The 25394-nt window shown below is 37.0% G+C and overlaps 2 protein-coding genes across 4 annotated transcripts; one reads left to right on the forward strand and one right to left on the reverse strand.

Annotated features, from left to right (window-relative positions):
• Nucleotides 1-10253: 10253 nt before the first annotated feature.
• Nucleotides 10254-16299, reverse strand: rpl34 (ribosomal protein L34). The gene is made up of 5 exons (XM_084108906.1): nt 16224-16299; nt 15724-15794; nt 15500-15599; nt 10879-10982; nt 10254-10378 (listed from the first exon to the last, which is right to left on the reverse strand). Exons 2-5 carry the CDS (start codon nt 15786-15788, stop codon nt 10294-10296), a joined length of 354 nt encoding a protein of 117 aa, XP_083965032.1. The 5' UTR covers nt 15789-15794; nt 16224-16299; the 3' UTR covers nt 10254-10293.
• A 2546-nt stretch (nt 16300-18845) lies between these two features.
• Nucleotides 18846-21743, forward strand: LOC311078721 (uncharacterized protein). Of its 3 annotated transcripts, none has more exons than XR_014605257.1 (4): nt 18846-18970; nt 19829-19907; nt 20790-20975; nt 21146-21552. XR_014605257.1 is itself a non-coding variant. In XM_084107699.1 (4 exons), exons 1-4 carry the CDS (start codon nt 19546-19548, stop codon nt 21221-21223), a joined length of 549 nt encoding a protein of 182 aa, XP_083963825.1. In that variant the 5' UTR covers nt 19496-19545; the 3' UTR covers nt 21224-21743. The 3 variants fall into 3 exon arrangements, 1 of the variants encoding a protein (XP_083963825.1); XM_084107699.1 differs by lacking the exon at nt 18846-18970 and adding an exon at nt 19496-19751 and having other exon boundaries at nt 21146-21743; XR_014605258.1 differs by lacking the exon at nt 18846-18970 and having other exon boundaries at nt 19779-19907; nt 20818-20975.
• Nucleotides 21744-25394: the final 3651 nt, after the last annotated feature.

The following is a 25394-nucleotide window of genomic DNA, read 5'->3' on the forward strand; positions in this document are numbered from 1 at the left end:
AGCGTTCTGTCCTGAACACATGACCATGCTTATATTCAGTTACAGTCATAGTGCCACCTGCTGGCAACAGGAAGTGACATGTTTAACACTGTAATGGACTCCTAATAACATATAAAAAAGTGCCAGCAAGTGTTAAACATGCTAACAACATACTAGAAACATGCTAAAACATGCTAGCAAACTCTTAGCTAAGTGCTAAAGCATGCTATTATTGCAATTAAATAGGAATTTGCTGTAACTCAGGCATGGAATGTCCAATCTGCCCCAAACTTCACACTTTTGATAAGAGTCATGGCCTGAACACATCTACATGAGAATGTTCAGTTACAGTAATAGCGCCACCTACTGGCAACAGGAAGTGACATGTTTAACACGTTGATGCCGTTCAAGCAACATGTTAAAAATGCCATTGAGTTCTAAACATGCTAGAAACATGTTAAAACATGCTAACAATGCTTAGCTAAGTGCTAAAGAATGCTAATTCAATGAAACATGACTTTGTTGTTACTCAAGAAGGCAATGTCCAATTTGCACCAAACTTCACACGTTTGATAAGAGTTCTGTCCTGAACACACATCCATGCTCATATTCAGTTATAGTCATAACACAACCTACTGGCAACAGAAACTGACAAGGTTAACACAGTAATGCAGTACTAACCACATAATTATTGTGTACTAAGCATGCTAGAAACAGAATAAACATGCTAGCAACACTTAGCTGAGTCATGAAGCATGCTATTATCACCATTATACAAAACATTTTGTAACTGACTTTGACATACTCTTACTATATATACCTCCTTAAATGTACATTTCCCAACCATGCTCTGTCTTCCTAAAGCCACCGAGTGTTGATGGCACGGGTGCGAGGGCCCTTTCATCGCTGCTTGCAGCTTTAATTGGAGTAATAATTGACAACATTTTAATAATAATATCTAATATTTCATAGGAATAATGATGTATAATTTATTTCCATATTCACTTGTTGTGTCTCCCAGAATGCCTGATAAACATGATTTAAGTCCTGATGTCCTCTACAGTGGACATGTATGAAATCAACGCCCTGTTCTGTAACAGAAAGTAATTTTTTTATTTGAAACCCCATAACATTTTCTTGAGATGTTGGTTTATGAAATACAAACTCAGTATCTATCTATATAGTAATGAGGTGTGTGTGTGCGTGTGTGTGTGTGTGTGTGTGCAATAGACCACATTATCAGCTTCAGTCAATGGCAGCACAGATCGCAAAGATTTTAAGCAAGTTAAGCAAAGCAAACATTTCTTCACTTTAATACAAGTTGCAAAACAAAGCCTGAATGTACATACAGTGAGGAAAATAAGTATTTGAACACCCTGCTATTTTGCAAGTTCTCCCACTTAGAAATCATGGAGGGGTCTGAAATTGTCATCGTAGGTGCATGTCCACTGTGAGAGACATAATCTAAAAAAAAAAATCCAGAAATCACAATGTATGATTTTTTAACTATTTATTTGTATGATACAGCTGCAAATAAGTATTTGAACACCTGAGAAAATTGTTAATATTTGGTACAGTAGCCTTTGTTTGCAATTACAGAGGTCAAACGTTTCCTGTAGTTTTTCACCAGGTTTGCACACACTGCAGGAGGGATTTTGGCCCACTCCTCCACACAGATCTTCTCTAGATCAGTCAGGTTTCTGGGCTGTCGCTGAGAAACACGGAGTTTGAGCTCCCTCCAAAGATTCTCTATTGGGTTTAGGTCTGGAGACTGGCTAGGCCACGCCAGAACCTTGATATGCTTCTTACAGAGCCACTCCTTGGTTATCCTGGCTGTGTGCTTCGGGTCATTGTCATGTTGGAAGACCCAGCCTCGACCCATCTTCAATGCTCTAACTGAGGGAAGGAGGTTGTTCCCCAAAATCTCGCAATACATGGCCCCGGTCATCCTCTCCTTAATACAGTGCAGTCGCCCTGTCCCATGTGCAGAAAAATACCCCCAAAGCATGATGCTACCACCCCCATGCTTCACAGTAGGGATGGTGTTCTTGGGATGGTACTCATCATTCTTCTTCCTCCAAACACGTTTAGTGGTATTATGACCAAAAAGTTCTATTTTGGTCTCATCTGACCACATGACTTTCTCCCATGACTCCTCTGGATCATCCAAATGGTCATTGGCAAACTTAAGATGGGCCTTGACATGTGCTGGTTTAAGCAGGGGAACCTTCCGTGCCATGCATGATTTCAAACCATGACGTCTTACCAACAGTAACCTTGGAAATGGTGGTCCCAGCTCTTTTCAGGTCATTGACCAGCTCCTCCCGTGTAGTTCTGGGCTGATTTCTCACCTTTCTCATTGAGACCCCACGAGGTGAGATCTTGCATGGAGCCCCAGTCCGAGGGAGATTGACAGTCATGTTTAGCTTCTTCCATTTTCTAATGATTGCTCCAACAGTGGACCTTTTTTCACCAAGCTGCTTGGCAATTTCCCCGTAGCCCTTTCCAGCCTTGTGGAGGTGTACAATTTTGTCTCTAGTGTCTTTGGACAGCTCTTTGGTCTTGGCCATGTTAGTAGTTGGATTCTTACTGATTGTATGGGGTGGACAGGTGTCTTTATGCAGCTAACGACCTCAAACAGGTGCACCTAATTTAGGATAATAAATGGAGTGGAGGTGGACATTTTAAAGGCTAACAGGTCTTTTAGGGTCAGAATTCTAGCTGATAGACAGGTGTTCAAATACTTATTTGCAGCTGTATCATACAAATAAATAGTTAAAAAATCATATATTGTGATTTCTGGATTTTTTTTTTTAGATTATGTCTCTCACAGTGGACATGCACCTACGATGACAATTTCAGACCCCTCCATGATTTCCAAGTGGGAGAACTTGCAAAAAAGCAAGGTGTTCAAATAATTATTATTTTCCTCACTGTAAGAGGGCATGTTGAAAAATACAGTACAACATACAATCATGTACAGTGGTTATAAAAAGTATACACACCCCTGTTAAAACAGGTAGGTTTTGTGATGTAAAAAGAAAGATAAATAAAATGAAATAAAAAAAAAACAGAAATTTTGCACCTTTAATGTCAAATTACAACCTAATGTATGCAATGCCACTGAAAAGATTAACAAATCACCAAGCTCATCTGGAATGTTCATGCCTGTATTCACCAGAATTGACTGATTAAAAATAAATCTCAGCTGTTCTTGTAAGATTTTTCTGACATCTTCTTGGAGTATTTTTGGATGTAAATTAAAGACTTTTTAAGTGAATCTCCTTCGTAGTGTTTACTGACCAGCAGTGTGTGACAAAATGTGACAATAGTTAAAATTATTAATACATTTTACATGTTTGTAGTTTTTATGACAACCATTTAAATCACTATATCTCAACAATGATTAAAAACTTATAATTACAATAGAAAGCAGAATGTTTACTTTTTTTTTTAATTAAGTGCATAAATCTTTAAATGTATTTCTGAGTTAAAGTGACTCAAAATAATGGAGCATGTCATAATCACAAAATATTTAATGAAACTGTTGTTTCACAGACAAGGCATTAACCGAGTCCCAGATTAAAATGCATGTTTGAGATGTTTTAACTAAAAGCAACTTGCACCATCATATCTTAAAATATGTCAGTGCTATTGTTATGTCTAAAAATGCACACCAGTAACGTTTTTTTTTTTTCCTAAGGCACATTTAACCAGTTGCATAAACCGCTAAGACTAGTTTTACAAATATTTTTTTTTTCTTTAAGACTGTTCATAGCTTTTTTTAAATCAGTGACATAAAAACATAGATTAGCCTAATTTGATGCCGAAAAGTAAGACTGACTGCGCCTGACTAACAGCTAGTGGGCCATACTAGAACTTAAGACACTGTCTTAACATAATGTTTATGCAACTGGCTCCCTTAAGTCTATCATTATATTTTGTTGCTAAAATGTATTACATTGAAAGATAATTATTATATTGTAAACATTGTTTCAATTATACATTATGTGCTGGTATTACCTTATAAACTGTGATTACATTATAAGTTGCTACAGTGTGTTCATTATGTAATAAATTTCTCATACAATAACCTATTACATTATGTAAAAAATCATTATTACATTGGAAAATTGTTATTACATTATGAGCTCAAGATATTATTACGTTTTGACAAAAAAATATTACATTAGCTACAGGTTTAATTTTACTATGAAAAAAAAAAAAAGCATACATGTACTACAACATAATCAGTTATTAATATTTTATTGGTTCTCTCTTGTTTTTGCATTCTTTGCAATTTCTTTGTATGACAGCCTGGCCAAAAATTATGTCAATACAATTTGGCATGTTTCATTGAAAAACTTTTTTTATTACTATTTGGTTAAAGGGTGAACACGTAAATTTTCCTAGGCTGGACAACACTTTTGTCCTCTACTGTATAGCAGTTCATTGACTTTCAAACTGATCCTAAAACCATGTGGCAAAAGCAAGCCAATTTTATGAGGATTGCAAGCTTCCCTGGAGTTGTTGGAGCCATTGATGGAACTCATGTTCAAATCATTGCTGTAAACGAGAAGATAAAAGGATTCCACAGCATCAGTACTTATTTGTGATAGTTCACACAATGCAAAGTATTTATAAAACTCGATTCTAAATATTCAAATATTTTTATTATTATAATTACATTAAATAATTGGTGTCAAACTGCCGTGACTACCCTTCCAGGCTCACTATTGGCTGATTCAGAGGTTGAGGGCAGCCATTTAGGGTTGACATCATTGTAGTCCTTAGTTCACAACATTTAAAGGTGCTCTAAGTAACATCACTTCTGGTTGACGTTCGAAGTATTGTCAAACAAAACGGAGGCTAGCTCGACCCTCCCTCCTCCTCATCCCGTCCCCTTCCCCTCCCTTCCGTACTTCCTGAAACAGTCATGAACCATTTAGAAAAAACAGACTGGATTTACCCACCTGTCCAGCAAAAACAGAGCCACCTGAATGTCGGATTGGAAGCCCTTCTGCCGGCGGAGTTCTCGCCACCTTTTGAATACTTTTCCGATGTAAATTCGGGACTTCGCGTTCCTTCTCCTTTTCCCTATTCTTTGTTATTTGTTCATCGGAATGTCGTCTCATTGGTCGTGTGTCGGCCATATCAAAATTCTCAAGAATATAACATTTTAACGTTAGTCGTTGTTAGGACATCTCTCCTCTAGCTAACTTCCCTCTTCATGCTTCTCTTACCTCCACTCCCCACACACCCCTTCATGTGCATGCTAACCCCCCAAACCCCACCCCCACATCATTCTTTTAGGTTACTGGCTGGAACACTGTTTGTTATGTTTCGTGGTCCAGGCTGGGCCAATTTGTTTTTTTTGCCATTTGTGGAGCCTAGGCTATCTACAGAGACCGTGTCTTTTTTTACAGTGTGTTCTATGGAAGTAAAATAATGCCAAATGTTTTTGAAACAAAAAAGCCAGTTGAATTGCACTACTTGAAAAAAATATGCATTGCATTAATCATGCTTGCATTTTAATGCATTGCATTTTTAGGGCTTGCATTTTTATGGGCTGAAATTCAGCATGGTTGAATATTTAAGCTGTGAATATTTCAATTCAAAACATTTCAAACACATTTTCATTATTAAAAATTCAATAATCCATATTCACCTTTCATATTTCACTTCCAAAATATTCAAACTGTTTAAAAATTTTCAGTCCATTTTATTTCGCTTTGCAAATTCGCTTCCACAAATTCAGTGGTTCAAATTCGACAGAATATTCTACGTTGACATCCAGGAACTGCAGGAAAAGCAGTAGATTGCCGAGCATACTCTCCATTTGCTGTTAGTCGACCTCACCAGCAGGTGGTGCAAAAGCGCGTATTGTTGCCGAAGACCGAGCAACAGTTAGAGTAGTGGTTCTCAACCTTTTTTGGGCCAGCGCCCCCTATCCAATATCCAAATCCCTGAACGCCCCCCACCCCCAAAATAATGAGCGACCTGGAACGAGTGAGAGTTAACAGATGAAATAAGTGCAAAATTGTCTTTTATCAGTACAATTGAACTGTACTCCACAGTGATTAATCCAAAAAACAAGTTATAAACTGCATTGGCATAGCAATACCAGTGTTTCTCACAGGATTTTTGGTAAATCTGTGGTGGGTGGACCTTGGGCCTTCTAGGGGGGTTTGGGGGCATGCCCCCCCTAAGAAAATTTTGTGCATTTTAATGTTAAATTCATCAATCTGGTGCACTTTGAGAGTTCAAAATTAAAAGTGCCAACCCATATTCAGTGTGCAAATTAAACAAAGAAAAATTCAAACCTCTTTTAGTTGTGTCTGTCTACATTACACCTACTACATAATAGTTATAATATTAATCCCATGACAGTAATAGCCATATATTGTAAAACAAATGCACTGAAAAATAAAGGACGGTCATTAAAGCGGTAATGTTTGCACTTATGTTTTATTACGCATTTAGGAGAGTATTGCAAGAAGCTGCTTACATTAACCTTACTTTAAAAAAATAAAAAAATACAATCATGATTTTTCATGAAAAATTATGTTAGAATTGTAGGCCTAAAATACCTTGGTATCAGCTTGTTTTCATCAATGGTATAATTAATACAATTACAATTAATTTGGTTTGTTGTGATTAATTTGTGTTCATAATCAGTAAAAAATCTTCTAACAAGATTAAACACATATGAACAATTAAATTATTATTATATTATTAATTATTTTTATATCTTGAAACTACCCAAGCAGCGTTTCGTGCTCAGATGTGACGGCGGAATGAATACATTACCAAAATGTGATTGCAGAATATATTTAAATTATCCATCAAATTGTCATTTTCTCCTTACTGTCTTGCGAGTTAACAATAATGCCTGACCAGTAAATTACTTGGTGAACAAAGAAAACATTTTGGCATTAGGGATTGGAATTAGTTAATGCCTAAAAATGTAAAAGTTTTACCTTATAAATAGAATAAATGTAATTAATTTTAAAATTCGTCGTCAGAGTGAATGGGAACATGATTTATTGAAAATATTTGAAAAAAATATAAGTGTTTCTTAAGTCAATACTTTTTAATGGCTCGTCAACTTTCCATTCCTCCGCTGCGTGATTCTGCACCACCAGATTGTTGTCAGCGCGAAACACATTTCTGAGCGCGTGAATGCTGATTCTTGTCAGCGCTGGATTCTAGTCAGTGCTTGAGCGCTGCATGGTCTATGACTGGAAAAATAATAGAGTCGTTGCAAAAGTAACGATAGGCTGGAAGATTTTAGAATGTTAGGCATTCTAAACTTTTGAATAAGAAATAATATCAAGTCGTCAAAAAAATACAACTCGTCAAAACTCCGCGAATCACAAGCGCGCGCGGTGAGAACACTCACAGCACATACCCGAACTTGACTGCACATCATATTTTTGACATTATTGATACTGCTTTCAATCGTAATGCAATAGAAATGAATACAAAAAAACCTGCGTAGTGCCTACCAACAACACTGACGGTCGACTTGCGATCAGGACTAGAGCGGGTGCGGACGAATGTTGTTGTTTTTTTTAGCGCTGCTGAGGTATTCTTTCACGCGCACCATAGATGCGCGTGCACACACAATATGATGGATATCACACTCTGCGCATGTTTTACAACATAATTTAACAAAAACATAGTCCTAACACTTTTTAAATAGCCCACTTAAAGTGTTTATTACAGCTAAATTACTAAATGCTTAAAATGAATAAAAGTAAATGAACAAAAATTTGCGTTACATATAATTAAACTCGTGAACGCCCCCTTTCAAAAATCTTGCTTCCAACGCCCCCCGTTGTTCTCTGTACCACCCCCGTTGAGAACCACTAAGTTAGAGCAAGCCATTCATTCATAAAAAACTTATGTCAGCAATGTAAGTGTATTTGTGATTATTATGATGGCTTTTTTTTTCCTGTTGAAAATTGCCTGTTGAATATTATAGGTTGTATTTTTAAACAGTTTGAATATTTTGGAAGTGAAATATGAAAGGTGAATATGGATTATTGAATTTTTTATAATGAAAATGTGTTTGAAATGTTTTGAATTGAAATATTCACAGCTTAAATATTCAACCATGCTGAATTTCAGCCCATAAAAATGCAAGCCCATAAAAATGCAAGCCCTAAAAATACAATGCATTAAAATGCAAGCATGGTTAATGCAATGCCTATTTTTTTTTTTCAAGTAGTGCAATTCAACTGGCTTTTTTGTTTCAAAAACATTTGGCATTATTTTACTTCCATAGTGTTCAGGAGACAGGCAGCTAGCAGATAGTGAGGAAATGTTTGCTGGATGTGACAAAAAATCTTTTGGCCTAAAAAACGTGACATCGCTTAGAGCACCTTTAAGTGCCACCTCAGTTAACACCTAAGAGTCAGTCTTAGGCTGTGTCCAAAATCGCATTGTGGGGACATGACCAGAGCAAAGGCAAGAGACACTGCTTGCAGGCAATTCAAATTTGTATTGACTTCAGAAAAAGAATAACAAATCAAAAATAACATAAACAAAGACACTAAAGTATAATAAAATAAAATAAATAAAATGAAAATAAACACAATGAAACAATGACTCCCCCTGCTCACACTAGGAAATGGACTATGCCTACACTACCCAGAATTCCTTGGGATGGCATAAAATGAGGAACAGGAAGGCCTCACTTCCTCTTAAACCCCCACCCCAAGACATGAACCCAGAAGGTACGTTTTGAAAATGGGGATATAAACTAATATAGTTGTATAACTAATATAATCTTTTGTCATCTGTCTAATGTGCACCTTAGACTAGACTAGAAAAGTTACCAAACTCATATTAACCAAACAATGAGAAAACAAAAAAACAACAACACTTATGCAAAAAATATAAACCAAACAAACACAGGGCATACACCGCAATCAGGGGTAACTTATATAGGTACTACATTGAGTAGGTACTACATTGAGTAGGTACTTAACCCTTGACTGGGTACTTATTTTGAATTTGAGTAATTACTTCAGGACTGCTAAAAAAGTATGCACTAATAGTATCATGCACACCAGAATCTCGCTGTAAGTAGTAGGTCATCCAGGTACTTTTTTGCCTACTCTTATCAGTACTGTGAATTTGGACATACTGCTTTTGTCACATACTGTTTTTCATCTACTATATTGTAGGGCGCAGCTTTAGACTTTGCTAAAAATTGCTTTTAGCTCTTTATACATAGCTCATACTCTTTAACAAGTCTTCTTTACAAAAAATTTTTTTAATACTCTTTCAAAGCTTAAGCCTATTCTTAAAAGCATTTTTAGACATTTTAAAAGTATAGCCCCTAGAATTTGTATTTTCATTAATCAAACTAGTAGAGATAGATGTATTAAATGCTTAAACGGATTGCCATAATACTGTAGTCAGAAACTAAGTTTGGGTTAGACAAATACATTAAGATACCTACAATTGTACTTTTGACAAGGAGTATATTTTCAGACATGTATAAAAAAAATGTATATACACTGCCGTTCAAACATTTGGGATCGGTATGATTTTTAATGTTTATGCTCACCAAGGCTGTATTTATTTGAAAAAAATAAAAAATTAAATGGAGCTTTCTATTCATCAAAGAATCGAGAAAAAAGAAGTCCACAACTGTTTTCAACACTGACAAATGTTTTTTGAGCATCAAATTAGAATATTAGAATTTCTGAAGGATCATGTAACACTGAAGACTTAAGTAATGATGCTGAAAATTCAGCTTTGGGCAACAGGAAATTTTCTGTACAGCAATGTATTTGTGTGAGCACTGCTTGCTGTTAGTTTTAATCTGCCCTGTGCCCTTCAATTGAGTTTAAAGACAAACTCTTTAGATACAATAAGTATTCTAAATTTTCATTAGCCCAGTATCCTAAGAAAAAAAAAAAGTCAGTATACACGTGTTTGCAAGCATGTACACACACGTCTATCTAAAAACTGTTGCGATGGAAGCTAGTTTCTGCCACTGAATAAAAAAAATTCAGGTAATTTCATCCCACAATTCAGATTCCCCCCCCCCTCATAATTGGACACTGTAACCTGCAAATGTGAGGGGAAAAAAAGTCAGAATTGCGAGATGACACCAATATCTTTATTTATTCCGTAACAGAAGCTTCCACAGCTTGCCATGCAATTTAACTAAAATATCAATTTGCTCAGCATATTAACTTAATTTCCTGCTAGAATAAAGGGCATTCCATCAGCACAGGAAAACAAAAACAAAACAGTGATTTCCAAATCTTTTATTTAAAGAGTACAAATCGACATCTACTTAGACTTCTGGCTCTGTGCCTGTGCCTTCAGTACTTTGACGACGATCTTCTGCTCCTCAATGAGGAAAGCTCGCTTGATCCTGAAAAGTGATGCAGATGGATATGGGTCATGTGCTCATAGAATGCATTTAACTCAAGAGTTTAATTAGAACATACTTAAATTATCAGTTCACCAAAACACTGTCATCATTTACTCGTGTTATTTCATATGTTTTCCAACAGAGGATTAGAATCCATTCAACTCATTTTTGCAGAGTACAGTACAGAGCCAATGAATCCAAACACAGATTTCATTGGTTCTGTACTGTACAACCAAATCTTAAAATGACATTATGGTGCATTTGCATCCTTTTTGAACCTTTAAAAATCTTCTGTCCCCATCTTTAATCACATGGAAAAGTGTATTCATTACAATTCTTTTAGACGACATCTTTTGTGTTTTAGAACACAAAAACAAATCTGTATTGTCATGAGACAAATTTTTTTTAAATTAACTATACTTTGATAAGATGAGCTATCCCTTTATTAATCGCCCGTCCCAATCTACTTGTTTACAAATAACTCGATCTCAGTTTGTTACCTGTCTCGTACACACTTGGCACACATGGAACCACCATAAGCTCGGCTAACATGCTTCTTGGTTTTTGAGAGTCTCATGAGAACCTGGGGCCTCACAGCACGGATCTATTGAGGAAAAAACATTAGAACATGGTTTCAATCACGTATTCAGATGAGCTCAAGTTTAACAGCACCTTCAAGTCAAGTTTAACAGCACCTTTAAATTACCTATTTGGTAATCAAATCTGATGTAGTTATTAAGGTTGGTAAAACAGTAGTAGTGCGATACTCATTTTTCCTAATACTTGTATCATTAATATAGTAGTACAATAAGTCGTTTGTATGGCAGGCTTGCTGTGATAGTCAGTGTTCAGCTGCAACACTGGTAACATCACTTGCCCACCGCAGCACCGCCCCCCACCATCATTTTGATTATTTATAGTAATTTAAATAGAGTTCAGTTAGAGAACAGACACTGCAATTAAACTGAATGTGTCTGCCAGAGTGAGGAGCTGACTGACAAGATGATGGCATAAGATTGGACTCAAAGCGAAATGTAAAAGCTTTGCAATATTTTAGATTTAAACAATGCTAATAGGGAACCTGCAAATGATTAGTTATGTTTTTCATTAAGAATAATAAATGAACCCAAAATTCAAGCAATTGCCAGCCGAATTGGCGCTAATTCTAAATCGGCCCAGGCATTCATAACCCTGCGTGTCCGTCACAGAGCAGAGCTAGCGTTTTCAGCTCATTCCTATGGAAGCTCAACTTCCAAAGGAATTAATTGGAAAATGCTTGCTCTGCAACGTTATGAATGCTCGTGCACATTTTTACTTTCGCTTATAAAACGGACAGTTCCAGTCCTTGATTCTGATTGGTTGAGCCACATTCGAAGCTGTTGTAAATTACTCAACAAACATACACCGTGACCTTATTACATTAGTATTACTGTGCAACTGCCGTTTGTGATTCTTTGTTGCTGCATGTGTTGCTTTGCAACCTCTTTGGAACTACATTGCTTGGTGGAGGAATGTGTTATAACGTTATATTTTTTGTTGCTGGTGTTTGTTTTATGAATAAAATAAATATTAAAATGAATATTTTTATGGAGTAACTTTTATAAAAGCAATAAGCCCCTTTTGAATTAGCGACACGCCGATTGACCGTGGGAAAATGTCCTCACTGTCACATCCCTATTGTTTGGCACTATTTGCGCTAAAATGCTCATTTAAACACTTATGACTGCAAAAACATTACAAATCTTTTTGAATGCCGCTGCCTTTGGAAATAAAGTGTGGAAAAATTATATGGTTATGTGTGTTTTTCAACACTTCAGTTCAAACACGTCCGATTCCAGTTTATTTTGCAAGCAATGAGACGTTGCATGTTGTTGTTCTTGCTGCAGTTTCAGGAGAAAGGGATTAGCAGAAAAATTAGCAGCTCAGGCAAAAAGGGTAACAACTTAAATCAGCAGCTCAATCATCCCTTTTCTACATCATATCTTTATACAAGAATCTATTTTAGGATGCGTTTGTTTGAGTTCATGAACGATGCAGTAAAGCGCTTCATTGAGAACTATTGTAATAAAACATTGTGAATTTTCTTGGTTTAGTTGCCATTTCTGCACGTGGTTGTGGGAATAGCGCACCCAGAAAAGGGGTCAGGCTACACATTCTGACCAGCAGTCAAGTTTGCTTGAGCATTCATGTCATTTTGTGCAGATGGAAGTCGTAATATTAAAGGGTTAGTTCACACAAAAATTAAATTCTGTCAGTAATTACTCACCTTCATGTTGTTCCAACCGCGTAAGACCTTCGTTCATCTTCGGAACACAAATTAAAATATTTTTGATGAAATCTGAGTGCTGGATCACTTCTCCTTAGGCTGCTAGGTGACCGAAACTTGCTGGCCCAGAAAAGTTATTAAAGAGATCGTTAATATAGTCCAAGTGACTGCAGTGGCTCAATCTTAAGTATATCAAGCGACGAGAATACTTTTTGTGCGCAAAAACAAACAAAAATAACGACTTTATTCCACTATTCATTTCTTTCTCTCTGGGCCTCTAGTTGGTTCACGTAGTGTTTTTGCGCTGCGTGTCTGTTACACGTCACCACGTAGGCTCACTATCGGCCGACGCTGGTCATGTGTGTGATGCGTGATGACGTGTAACACAGACGCACAGCGCAAAAACACTACGTGAACCAACTAGAGGCCCAGAGAGAAGGAAATGAATAGTGGAATAAAGTCGTTATTTTTGTTTGTTTTTGCGCACAAAAAGTATTCTCGTCGCTTGATATACTTAAGATTGAGCCACTGTGGTCACTTGGACTATATTAACGATCTCTTTAATAACTTTTCTGGGCCAGCAAGTTTCGGTCACCTAGCAGCCTATGGAGAAGTGATCCAGCACTCAGATTTCATCAAAAATATCTTAATTTGTGTTCCGAAGATGAACGAAGGTCTTACGCGGTTGGAACAACATGAGGGTGAGTAATTACTGACATTTTTGGGTGAACTAACCCTTTAAGTTTATGTAATATAAATATCTGATTAATCTCAAATTGGATGCGTTTCGTTGAATTCACCCACTAGAAAAGTTCTTCAGTTTCCCAGTGCTCATTCTCTTCAGCTTAAGCACACGCGATCAAACAGCAATGCAAAACATTAAAAGCTATGATTGGGACTGTCATATTAAAATTGTATACACTATAGTAATAAAAAAAGTTGTAAATTATTTGGGTTTAGTTTCATTCTTCAGCAACCGTTGAGCTGATTAGCCTTCTAGCAAAGCGATTCAGTTTAACGTTTGTTCTCTTCGGCTTCAGCGCACGCAGCTCACACAGCAATGATGTAATTTGAAACAGTAAGCCCAATATTAAATATGTTTAATATTACTGTAATATTCAAAATGTTTAATTAAAAAAAATATATACATTGATGCGTTAATAACTAGAACTTTTTTGTTCTTGTATTTATCAACACATTTTCATCCTGGTTTGATTAAAATTATTTCCTTATTGTCCGTGCGGAGGCTATTCCATTTTATTTATCCATGGCACATGCATTTTGTTTCTTTATATGCAGCCCAATGTTATACAATGACTTGTTTTATTTAGGTATTTTATAAATAAAAAAAATTGTTAGGCAATAGATTTTTTGGCAACACTTTACAATAAGGTCTCATTTGTTAATGCATTAACTAACAGAGAGCAATAGCCTTTGTTAATGTTAGTTAATGAACTAGCCTATTTGTGTTCATGTTAGTTCACAGTGCATTAACTAAAGTTAACAGATACAACTTTGGATCTTAAAAATGTCTTAAATGTTGACCTTAATAAATGCTGTAGAAGTATTGTTCATTAATTGTTGGATCATGTTAACTAATGCTAACAAAATGAAACCACATTATAAAGTGTTACCATTTTTTAATAAAGAAAGTTGGCCATAGGAGCGTAACATTTATTTTAAAAGTTAAGGAATCTTACACTGGTTCAAACTAGGCTACTGTATTTTATACATTTGATTTATGTTGAAGTGTTTGGGATATGGCTTTTAAATGGCAAGCCTTTTGTTTTTTGTATTCAGGCTAATCAAAGTATATAAATATTTTAAATTTAGATTTATCGGCCAAAAATATTGATTATCGGCTTTGAAATGTAAAGAATTATCGGTTAACAGTATCGGCCAAAATTTTCATATCAGTGCATCCGTAGTTTCAGCCAACACCCTAGACTTGCTATTTAGTCTAAACAATGGCACGAGCACAATAAAGCCTACTTTGAGTGAACTGCACTTCTGTGTGTGTCATTCTTGGTCCCCAGATCTGGTGTTCTACTCTTCATTGATTTCATTCTGACATCCAATTTTATCTAACAATATCTAAGTTTCTAGTACCATTATTGAGATTCATCAACATGGTAGCATTTGCAATCAGTCCTTATCAATTGTCAATCCTTATGTTAAAAATCACATTATGTTTTAATACAAGATATGGGGGCAAACAAAAAAAAAAGCTCCTGTATGAGTTCTTGTTTTTTAAAACATTTATGGCATGATATAATTTAATAATGACACTAGCAAGAGTGTCGTTTTTCAGAATATCAGCAGATTGCAAACATGATTGATTTCATACAACAGTTAAATAAACGGCAATTTAACATTAAATTACATTTTAGAAATAACATTGTCAATATTGATGTTTTCGCCAATGAAAAAGTTCTAAAAGCAAAGCTGTTGCACTACTCCGCTTCTTAGTGGTGTTTCGTTCCTGAACTAATCTTCTTTTTTAAATGATTTGGGTGAGTCAATGAGCCATTCATAAAGACTGACAAAGTAATTCGTTTCGTTCCTTAATGAATCAGCCGTTTTGTATAAATTGATTTCTCTACATTAGTTGACTTCCAAAAGATATTACACTACACATTCCTTTAACATTGTTATACCATGCTTAATACCTCAAGACCCCACTCCCAAAAAATGTCTGTACAACAGAGCTGTATACAATACAACAAGAGCTGAAAAATCAACACTGTTCTTTTTCTAGATTCCCCCAGAGACGTTTATCCAAAGGTCTCTATTCTCAAACATTATTTACATCACTGTACATGCACACATAAAATTGTACACAAATCATCACTTACACCACGTAGTCTACCGGGGCAGATTCCACATGCTGACTTGGGTGCCTTGCCAGTCTTCTTGGTATACAGGTATACAATGCGGTTACCTGGAGTACGGGACCTGAGTGACATGTAGTCATTAAGTAGCTGCTACAGCTTTTAATGTTTACACAAGACACTCTATTCTATGGGAACATCGGCACACGGTGAAGATCTATTTGAATCAATGCAGTAATCACACTCACAGTCTAGTCTTGTTTGAAGCAGTATTGTAGGAAAGCCTACGGCGGTAAGTCAGGCGCTGCACCATCTTGACCTGAAAAAAATTACAAGATCTTTATGTCTGTATAAGAGATGGCAAAGCATGTGTGGAGTTCAGGCTTAATAGCGGAATAAGCATAATTTAGAGTATAAGCTAAACATATACAAACACCTATGCGTAAACGAAATCAACGAATAAAACCGTGTCACAATTTCACTACTGTTGTAAAGACCGTATCAAATGTAAAATCGTAGTCTGATGCGTTCGAGTTTGTACGGAACGTGAATGATAATTTCACCGAGTAATCACAAGAATCAAAATTCTGTTATTGACAGTATTAATTGACTTAATATGGCAAGTGTTTCTTCAATTAGACTGTGAACAACACATATAACTCTAAATATCATATATTTTATCTTTAGAAACGGCAGATGACGATGGATATTTGAATCATATTTTAAGCGCAAAGACAATCCACCATACCTTCTATCGCTGCAGGCGGAAGAGGAAGAACAAGAGGCGGGGTGAAAGTTCAAAATCTGCCCGCAACGGAAATAATACGTTTGCAGAGAGCAAAATAAAAGCAGTTTTTTTTAAATAGTCTATGCTATTTCTAAATATTATAATAAATATTCTATAAAATAGTATACACATTTTTGTAATCATTGTAATGCAAATTTATTAATTAAAAAAGTAACTAACTGAAACCAGACAGTTGAGCTTTACAAAGTGCAGGCTATTTTTTATTATTAATGTTTATTTTGAAGATTTTTATCTGTATTTAAATTTCCCCTTGCATTTTTTCTTTCGTCTTGGTTTTGATTTAAAAATCAAAGAAAGAATTGTAAATGTAATATAGCCAACATTAGGCTATATGTTTGTAAATATATATTTATACAACAGTTAGTTCTGGATCTTGAATCTGATTGGCTGAGAGCCTTTAATATGCATCATCTCATGGAGCTCAAATAAAAATAGACTCGGAACCGTTCTCATGCGCTGTTTAATTTTAACACAATATGTGATATTTCCTCACAAAAATAGGCTACTTAAACTTCTAAAATGGCTATTACTGTTTAATAAATAATATTTATTTTCGTCCGTTAGTGATTGGCTGCATCCGAAAACACATAGCCTACGTCCCTACTATATAGCCTAGGTGAAAAACACTTGTTTATTTGTTTATTATGAATATTTGTTTTTCATGTATTTCACTTAACACTAGGGGATTATAAGAGAAAAGCTTTTTTTTTGTAAGGGCGAAAAAGCTCATTTTATTTTGTTACAAAAAACACACTCAAAACCTGAGGATGAGAAATTTTGGGTAAACCAATGGGGAGACAAAATTCTTTTTGACCATGGTTCAACTGTTTTGCAATTCACCTGGTAATGAAATGGGAAAAATGCCATTAGAAGAAAGACTGAAATTGGTATATTGGGTGTTCTTGAAGAGACACAATAATGAACATTCAACTAAGGCAATATTATCAAAAAGCTGGGAACATGGAGGAGGTAATAAGAATATAGGAAGGGAAAGAGAAGAAATAGCAGAACGTATTGGTTTGAAACATATAAAGTAATGCAGTTCAATTGTCAATTCCACCTTGACTGTTTATAATAGACCTTCCGTTAATAGAAGTAAAGAAACAGAGTTGTGATCAAATAAATATATGAGTTAATCACTATATTGATCAGTTTTATGGTGATATGATACAGTTATTTACAGATGGTTAAAAGGATCCAGAATCTATAACAGGAAGTAGTTATTCCACAACATGAAATTATTAAAAAAAATAACTCTAATATATCTGTATTTACTGCAGAGTTGGTAGCTATTGTTTTGGCCCTCCAGTGAGAGGAACAACGTACAAAGAAAGATTCATTGGCATCATTAAAAAGCATTAATTCTAGCCAATCTAGTCAAACAATATCTTATCCTGGAAATAATGCATTAGCAGAATTCACAATCAAGGCACCAGCTGTTTCATTTATTTGGGTTCCAGACTTCCAGTGCATGTTGGAATAGAAGGAAAAGAGTTGGCAGATAAGTTTGCTAAAAGCTCATTGAACATGGATAATATAGAAATTGACATAAGCATCAGCAAAACAGAAGCAAAATCAATTATTAAGAAAGCTTTAATAAAATCATGGCAAAACATTTGGGGTAAAGAGAAGTTTGGCAGACATTTATATAGTATTCAAGGGGAAGTAGGAATATGGAATAATGAAACTGGGTTAAACAGACGAGAAGATTCAGTAATAACAAGAATCAGAATCGGACATACAGCATTCACTGGAAATCTATACAAAATTAAGAAACATCCTTGTGGATTATGTAGGTACAGCAGATTGTATGAAACAGTAGAGCATGTTCTTCTGCACTATAGAGCATATAATAATGAACGACTAACATTGGACACAAAAATAAAAAAAAGAAGGTGCGAACAACATGTCTTTAGAGTAGGCTAGGCCTATTTATTGAGTAAAAAGCAAAGGAATAGACATATTAGAATAGCTCTGATAAATTATTTAAAAGAAACAGTCAATTATATAAGAATATAAAGTTGGTAAAGTTTTGTCCCCTCTAATCATCAACGCTCCACAATCCAGTTCAGTAGGTGGCACCAAGGTGGTTTGCCAACTGCCAATAGAGGGAATGCACGTGACATCACCGTCAGCTGGAGTGACTGCGGTCAGGTCACGCCCACTGCCCTGAATGACAAAAAGACTTTGCAGCAATAGGCTTGTTTGAGATTAGCAAAATCTGCACAAAATCGATCACCGGTGATCAGCGCGAGATGCCTGTTAGAAATGTGTCCGAGTGCGGTCCGCCACATAGACATAATAAATAGGCGGACGTGTCGGATTCTGCAGTCGCGCACAGTTGCTCTCCACTATGGAAGGCCAAAAAGGCAGAAACGTGTGAAACTGTCGTGAGACAACGCTACTTTTGCGTCACCGAAGGGTAACGCCCCTTTTTGGGGAAGACAAACAGATTCCCCTGAGAACAGAACTCCCTCTAGATCTGCAAAGTTTCTTGATAGCAAAAATGGCACACACATACACACTCTCTTTGCCGGCCGAGGACCGTGAGCGGTATTTAAAGAAACTACTGGATACGGGGTTACAGAGGTGTCCCTTTGAAATGGTCGAAAACTGGATTAATGACCCCACGCAGTGGCCAAATATGGACTATTCAGACATCTACCACTATCTCGTGGAATCACCAAGTAAGTAGCCTATTTTTTTTGTCATTAACACACTCACAGTATGACAAACTAGACGATGAGGCCATGTCAAGAGGAGTCGGTGGTTTACTTGGATCATATTTCACTTGATTTAAGCTATTGACATAGTTTTGTTGTCGACTAGCTATACTAGTTAGAAAGACGAAGCTGCTAGCAGCTACGTGATTAGCTCTCACTAGGCACGCTACCTTGGCTGTTAACTGATTTTACTGTTGAAATAGTGGCAGGCTAGGACTAAAGTGGACTTGGCTGGTTTCTGCTTGTGTCTAGAAAGTGCTAGGACTTTGAAAGTTGTAAAAAGGTTTACAGTGTACGGCAAAATATGTATGGGACCTATGTATGTATGGAGCTGTCAAAGTGGATGTTGTGATATTACGCTATCCTATCTAGCCTAGAAGGCTTGATCTACTGCCGTTCGTGTTGTTACATGTAGCCCAGAGAAGTGGTCGTCGAAAAGTCATATAGGCCTAGTGCTAATCTTAGCAGACACCACTATAGCCAGAAATGATAAACAATGTCACTGTTTGTGTCTGACAGGCCTGTACACATCGGAAACAATGAAAAACAAAAGGTCCCTGGAGGCCCATAAGTTTTTCGTCAGTGGTTGGGTCCAGGCTGTTTTACACATAAAAACAGACAAGTGCTTTGTTTTTAAAAGCAGTGTTAAACCTTCTTGGAGGGTGACTAACAAGCCCCACAACACATGGGTAGCTGTGGAAAATAGTGGCAAAGTTAGAGCAGCTCACTGCGACTGCATGGCAGGGTAAGAGATCCATACTGTAGTGGTTGACTTGTGCTCACGTTTTCGTGGAATTGACACTGTCTTTTTTTTTACCCAAGACTAGGGGAAAGCTGTTCCCATGTGGGTGCAGTTCTGTATAAATTGGAAGCCTCAGTCCGCCTGGGCATCACCACCAATGTAAGTACCAGTATAGCCTGCCAATGGAACGCTGTTTCTACAAAAAAAGTTGAGCCATCAGAAATCCGCTCAATAGATTTTGGAGGCAGAGGCAGGAGAGTCATAGGTAAGGTCAAAAGACCCATCCCCAAAGCCTCAGCAAGCCAACAGGCACAATTTTTACAAATGCTACACGAGACAGGTGAATGTCCTGTGGTGCTGAGTACTTTCAGTAAATATGCAGGCTCCACACCACACCACTCCTCGTGGTTTGAAACACTAACCTTTACCAAGGAAGAGGCAGACAGAGTGGAGGCAGAGACTGTAATGCAGGCAGCCTGTAAGGCCTGGTGCAGGCACCGAGTAGGAAGAATCACCAGCTCGTTTGCTCACACTGTTCTTCACACTAATCAAGAGAAACCCTCAAACACTGTAATCAGAACAATCATGTCAGAGGCTAAAAACATAAATAGTCCTTACCTTAAGCCACTGACCAATTATCTACCAACATATTGGTAACTGAAGATGTATGCAAAGTGCATGAAGGATTAAGAGTGGACAGATCAGGCTTTAGAATCAGCCATGAAAGACCATACTTTGGTGTATCATGTGATGCCTATGTGTCATGCGATTGTTGCGGCAAGGGTGTGGTGGAGGCAAAGTGTCCGTATAAGTGGGCAGGTCAGCAGTCAGTTAGCTGGACAGATGATGAGAAAGGGCACCTTTCCACATTGTTTTCTTTGAAGCCCAACCATGCTTACTACACTCAGGTACAGTTTACTCTGCAAAGGCAAAGCTATACACAAAGAAATCAGTAGCTGTCAACAGAATTGTGACATTCTTTAACAAATACTGTAGGCACATTTTAATAATACTTCCTTTCTCCCTTCCTCCTTGCCAAAGGTTCAGCTGCAAATGTTTGTGTGTGCAGCACAGTATGCAGACTTTGTTACTTGGACCCCACAGCAGACCACCATCTTTAGAATCTTAAAAGATGATGAATTCATTCACGGAATGGTGGACATGATCAGCAGATTTTGGGCAAAACACATCCACCCACGATTGATGACAATAGTGCTACAAAGTGAGGTGAGAAAAATAATAATCTTTTTTTAAAAATCTATATAAAAAAAAATAGAGACACTATTGAACATATTTTAGTATTTATTTAATAATACTTTGTGCCATGTTTACAAGTGCTGCACAAACATTTACAAGTTTGTCAACTGTTGCTTGCCCTTGGTTTTTGTCCCGTGCAGACTGAACCAGACAGCGAGGGAGTGGACCGTCAAGGATGTGAAAGCGACCTTTCAGCACACCAATCACCCGCTCTGTAAGGACGACAACAATAAAAAAGGAGCGCTTTTCTAAATTGACTTTTCAAATAAAACGGCATTACAATAATCTAGTTTTACTTACCAATATGAATCCGGATGTTTGACTTCCTACGAGACATGTCCACCTCTCTCCCAGGTAACTGTTTCCTCCCTTTTGTGAATGATGGTGTTAGCAGCTCGACACCGAGGAGGGCAAAGTCATCCTGGAGTGTAAACCCCCAGTCTGCCAATATCTAGAGATTAAAAAAATCCACCATAATATTGCATTGTATCTACTTTGCTCTGCTTTCTCACCAGAGGGTGGTGACATTGACACCCTAATCAAATGACATGAATGTGTTTAGCTGAGATACACGCAATTCCAATTTTACCTGATCACCTGGAGAATGGTACACTGAGGACAGGAATCCTGACTGTCGAACAATATACACATCAGAGGCCCTTCCTCCCCATCCATTTGACAAAAATGTAATGCTGCCAGATGGACTGCATGCTATTAAATTTTTCACTGTTGTCCATTTCTTGTAGTTAGAGTATGATTTTGCTCTAAGAAAGGATACATAATAGCAGTGACATCTAGCCTTTTATTTCAATATGGGATGTGAGAGTGTGTAAAGACATTTCTTGTGACACTCACCTAGCTTTAAGGTTGCTGGGGTACTCTGTCCTGATTTCAGTCGTGGGAACTGGGCCTTCATTTCTGGAGGTATCATTGAAAAACATTCCCTATCAGGCCAGTGAACTAAAAAGGACATTTTCCCATACATCAGGTCAAGCCATCGGATAAAAATTTGCCTGACAGTTGTTTGAGGCATTTTCAGAACGTGACGGAAAAAAAAGGATGGGTTTTGATGTAGTTTTATCAGTGTAATAAACAGCTGGTCCTGCGGTGGAAGGGAGATGTAGCCTCGCCTCTTCACGAACTGGTTAAGAAATGTAAATAGGCTCAAAAACATCGTCCAGCTGAGTCCAGTCATCTGTCGGCACTTTCCATCATTTTCCTCCAAAGAATAAGATGACAGGCAGTTCCTTGACTCACGCATTTCATCAGGGACATCGTCAGCATCATCGTTGTCAACTGGGCAATGGTCTTCATCGAAAACTAACGAGAAGAAGAAGTTGCTTTAGCCCACACATCTAACCCCAATCCAGCTTTAGCCTGACCATCTTAATACAATCTCAATGAGTGCATGTCATTAAACTTACTTGTAGGTAGATATGAGCTCACAGCAGTCGTTTTTGCCACCTTGCGTTTGAGAAGGGGTGACACGTCTGCTCACGTTTCCTGGCGTGTTTATAGGCCTACCTATTTAATTTCTGGTTTGGGTCTGCCACAGTACGGTGAGGAAATATTGTGGGCACAAAATCCGGGTGCAGGGGTTCTTTAACATGGCTTCCTGGAATTGGTTTAACATTGTAAAATACCGTTTCAGTACATGCTTATGGTATAAAAACTCTGGTATACACCCTAGGCTACTGGTTTGGTGCTCTTGCTCAAACACACAGAACCTAAGGCTTGTAAATAGCAGTTTTTAATGTGAAAATACATGTTGAACAATGTCTTTTCAGAATATAGGCATTTAATATTTAGTAAGTTAGCTATAACTGTTCAAGCCCTGAAAGTCATGACCATTTTCACAATCACAATAGAAATTGTGTAAGGATAATTTAACATTTCTCCAAACAGTATTTTCATGTAGGCTACATATCATTTCAAAACCACAATAGAAGCTTAGAATGTATGACATAACAAAATTTGGTACAGTCTATATGAATGGTCAGAATGACCGCTCATTATAGTAGAATTCCGGTAGTTAGTGTTAAAGTGGCAAGTTCTATAAATTTCCAAACTTCTTTCAGAATTGAAGTTCAAGAACGTTGTGGTGGATGACCAAGTTTGTTTTCAATGGAATAAGAGCATGCCTTTGTTAAACAACACCACCAATAATGAAAGAGGCCTGTGGAGATGTTGAGAAGAACTATGGATTCAACATTCATAATGATATCCATAAGTATATATTTTCTGATGTAGACAAAATTATAGGCAGATGTAAATTAGTGGCGTGATCAATCAGGTTCAGAAATAACTTCATGAAAAACATGTATTTTCATACAAGGCAAAAAGTGCTACACAGGGTGTAACCTCCAAAAAACAAAAACAATCCAAGGCACTAGATTAATTATTAAAATATAAAAACATGCATTTTCATGTGTCTATAGCTGAATATGATGATACTACATTTACTTTTAATAAATGCATTAATAGACTGCAGTGCTTCATTGTGCAGTGAATACTGAACTGTTTCATCAACAGAAGGGTGTTTTTAGTGTGTTGTGTTAATTGTTTTGAGAGCAACTATTCATTTGAAGAAGTTTGATTGAGGAAAAACTAAATATCAGTAAGTGGTCTATTAACCCCCTCCCTCTTTCTGATTCATGTAATTGTGTTTACAGTTGCTTGCTATTTATTGTGTTAGAATATGTATTGGTTTAAATGTTGTGTGTTGTTATGATTTTTTATGTGTTGTTATGATTTATGTGATGCAGTGGCTAAATTTTGAGCCCAAGACAAATTTCTAAAAATTTCTAAAAATATTAATATTATTTATAAAAATATAAAAATATAAATATTATTTAAAAAAATAATAAAATAATTATGTATGCTGTTTATTTATGCTCATTGTCCATTTTTAAAGATATTGTTCAATTTTTATTTTAGATTAAATCCTGCAATTTACAGGATTTGTTTGTTCTTTGTGTTTTTGCAAGATAGCCACACCAGCCAGTAAAGTTCCATGGTTTCCAATGTGCCAGCATACAATTTACGTCATTTGCGTGTTAACATGTCATTTGTTCTCTTTTAAAATGTTGGATTTTAAAACTGATATCATGTTTTATGTGTATACGTTATGTGTGAATATTCCCAAACTCTCTGACAGTGCGATCTCTATGGGTTATGCAATGTATTTTTGATTAAAAAACAAAACAAAAAAACAACAACAACACATATGTCTGTATTAAAGAAAAAATGATTGATAAACACATATTTGGAATGGAATTAAATAAGTACTTTGGGTGTCTTGTTCATTATATTTATTTTCATATAAAAGCAACAGAACTTAAATTACATCCGGTTTATTAGCAACACTGTGCACGAGCGTGAATCCCACGATATCCATCTTTGATCTTGCTTTGATCCACTGCAAGAAGAGAGAACTGTCCGGCTTGCCTGTGCTTTTTTCCAGTAGCACCTCACTGCAGTAGGCTACACGAGATCCAGGGGGCGGAGTTGGATCCAGATCTAAGGGGTGGAGATTGGTAGGTTTAGGGGTGGGTTTAGGGATCAGGGGGTGGAGATGGGTAGGTTTAGGTATATGTAAGGTGGGAGGAGTTGGATCTGGATCCAACTCCTCCCCCTGGATTGCGTCACTGCAGCCGCCTACTCGCATACATTTCCGCGACGCAAGGCGCATCGCAAACAAGCCTATTATTTTTCAGCGTGAATGCCGCGAAAAAAGGCAAGACATATCTAAACGGGAAAGAGCTTTGCGATTGACTGTACAACTACATTTGAGAATAAATCTGAGGTATATTTTTACAGACTGCCGAAAGCTACCGAACAGAAGCAAATGGATCGCTGCAATTCATAGAAACAACTGGACTCAAGGCAGTGAAAGGTGGTTCCCTTTCGAACGGTCACTTTGTATTGCGTAGCTATACGCAGTGGGGAAACTCCTTTTCCTCAATTTACTGAAGCCTATAATGTAAAACGCATTTTGCAGTGCACAGCTAGCACAGTGAGTGTCTGGCTCACTCATTGGCTGTGCTACGGCAACTGCACATCCAATTGCGTGTGCGCCAATGAGCTAGCTTCACGCCATTACACGTCAGAGCCCGCCAAGGGGGCGTGGCCTTAGCCCATATTAGTCCCCAAAAAACGGCATTTTAGCAGATTTTACTCCTTCAGCGACAACTTCACATCTCTGAATCCTCTGAAAGCCTTCGCCGTTGAAACAAACCCTTATCAGCCAGAGCGAGCAGCAGCATACAGCAGACTACGCCTTCAACACAGAAGTCGTTTTTTCTCCTGTCGCCGTTCTCCTGTGGTCATCCGGCATCGACGCATATCCTTTCAATTATTATTGTGATTTATATAGAGCGCAAGCGTTGT

Source organism: Abramis brama, assembly GCF_963993115.1.
Source record: "Abramis brama genome assembly, chromosome: 3".
In the NCBI taxonomy this organism is placed as follows: domain Eukaryota; kingdom Metazoa; phylum Chordata; class Actinopteri; order Cypriniformes; family Leuciscidae; genus Abramis; species Abramis brama.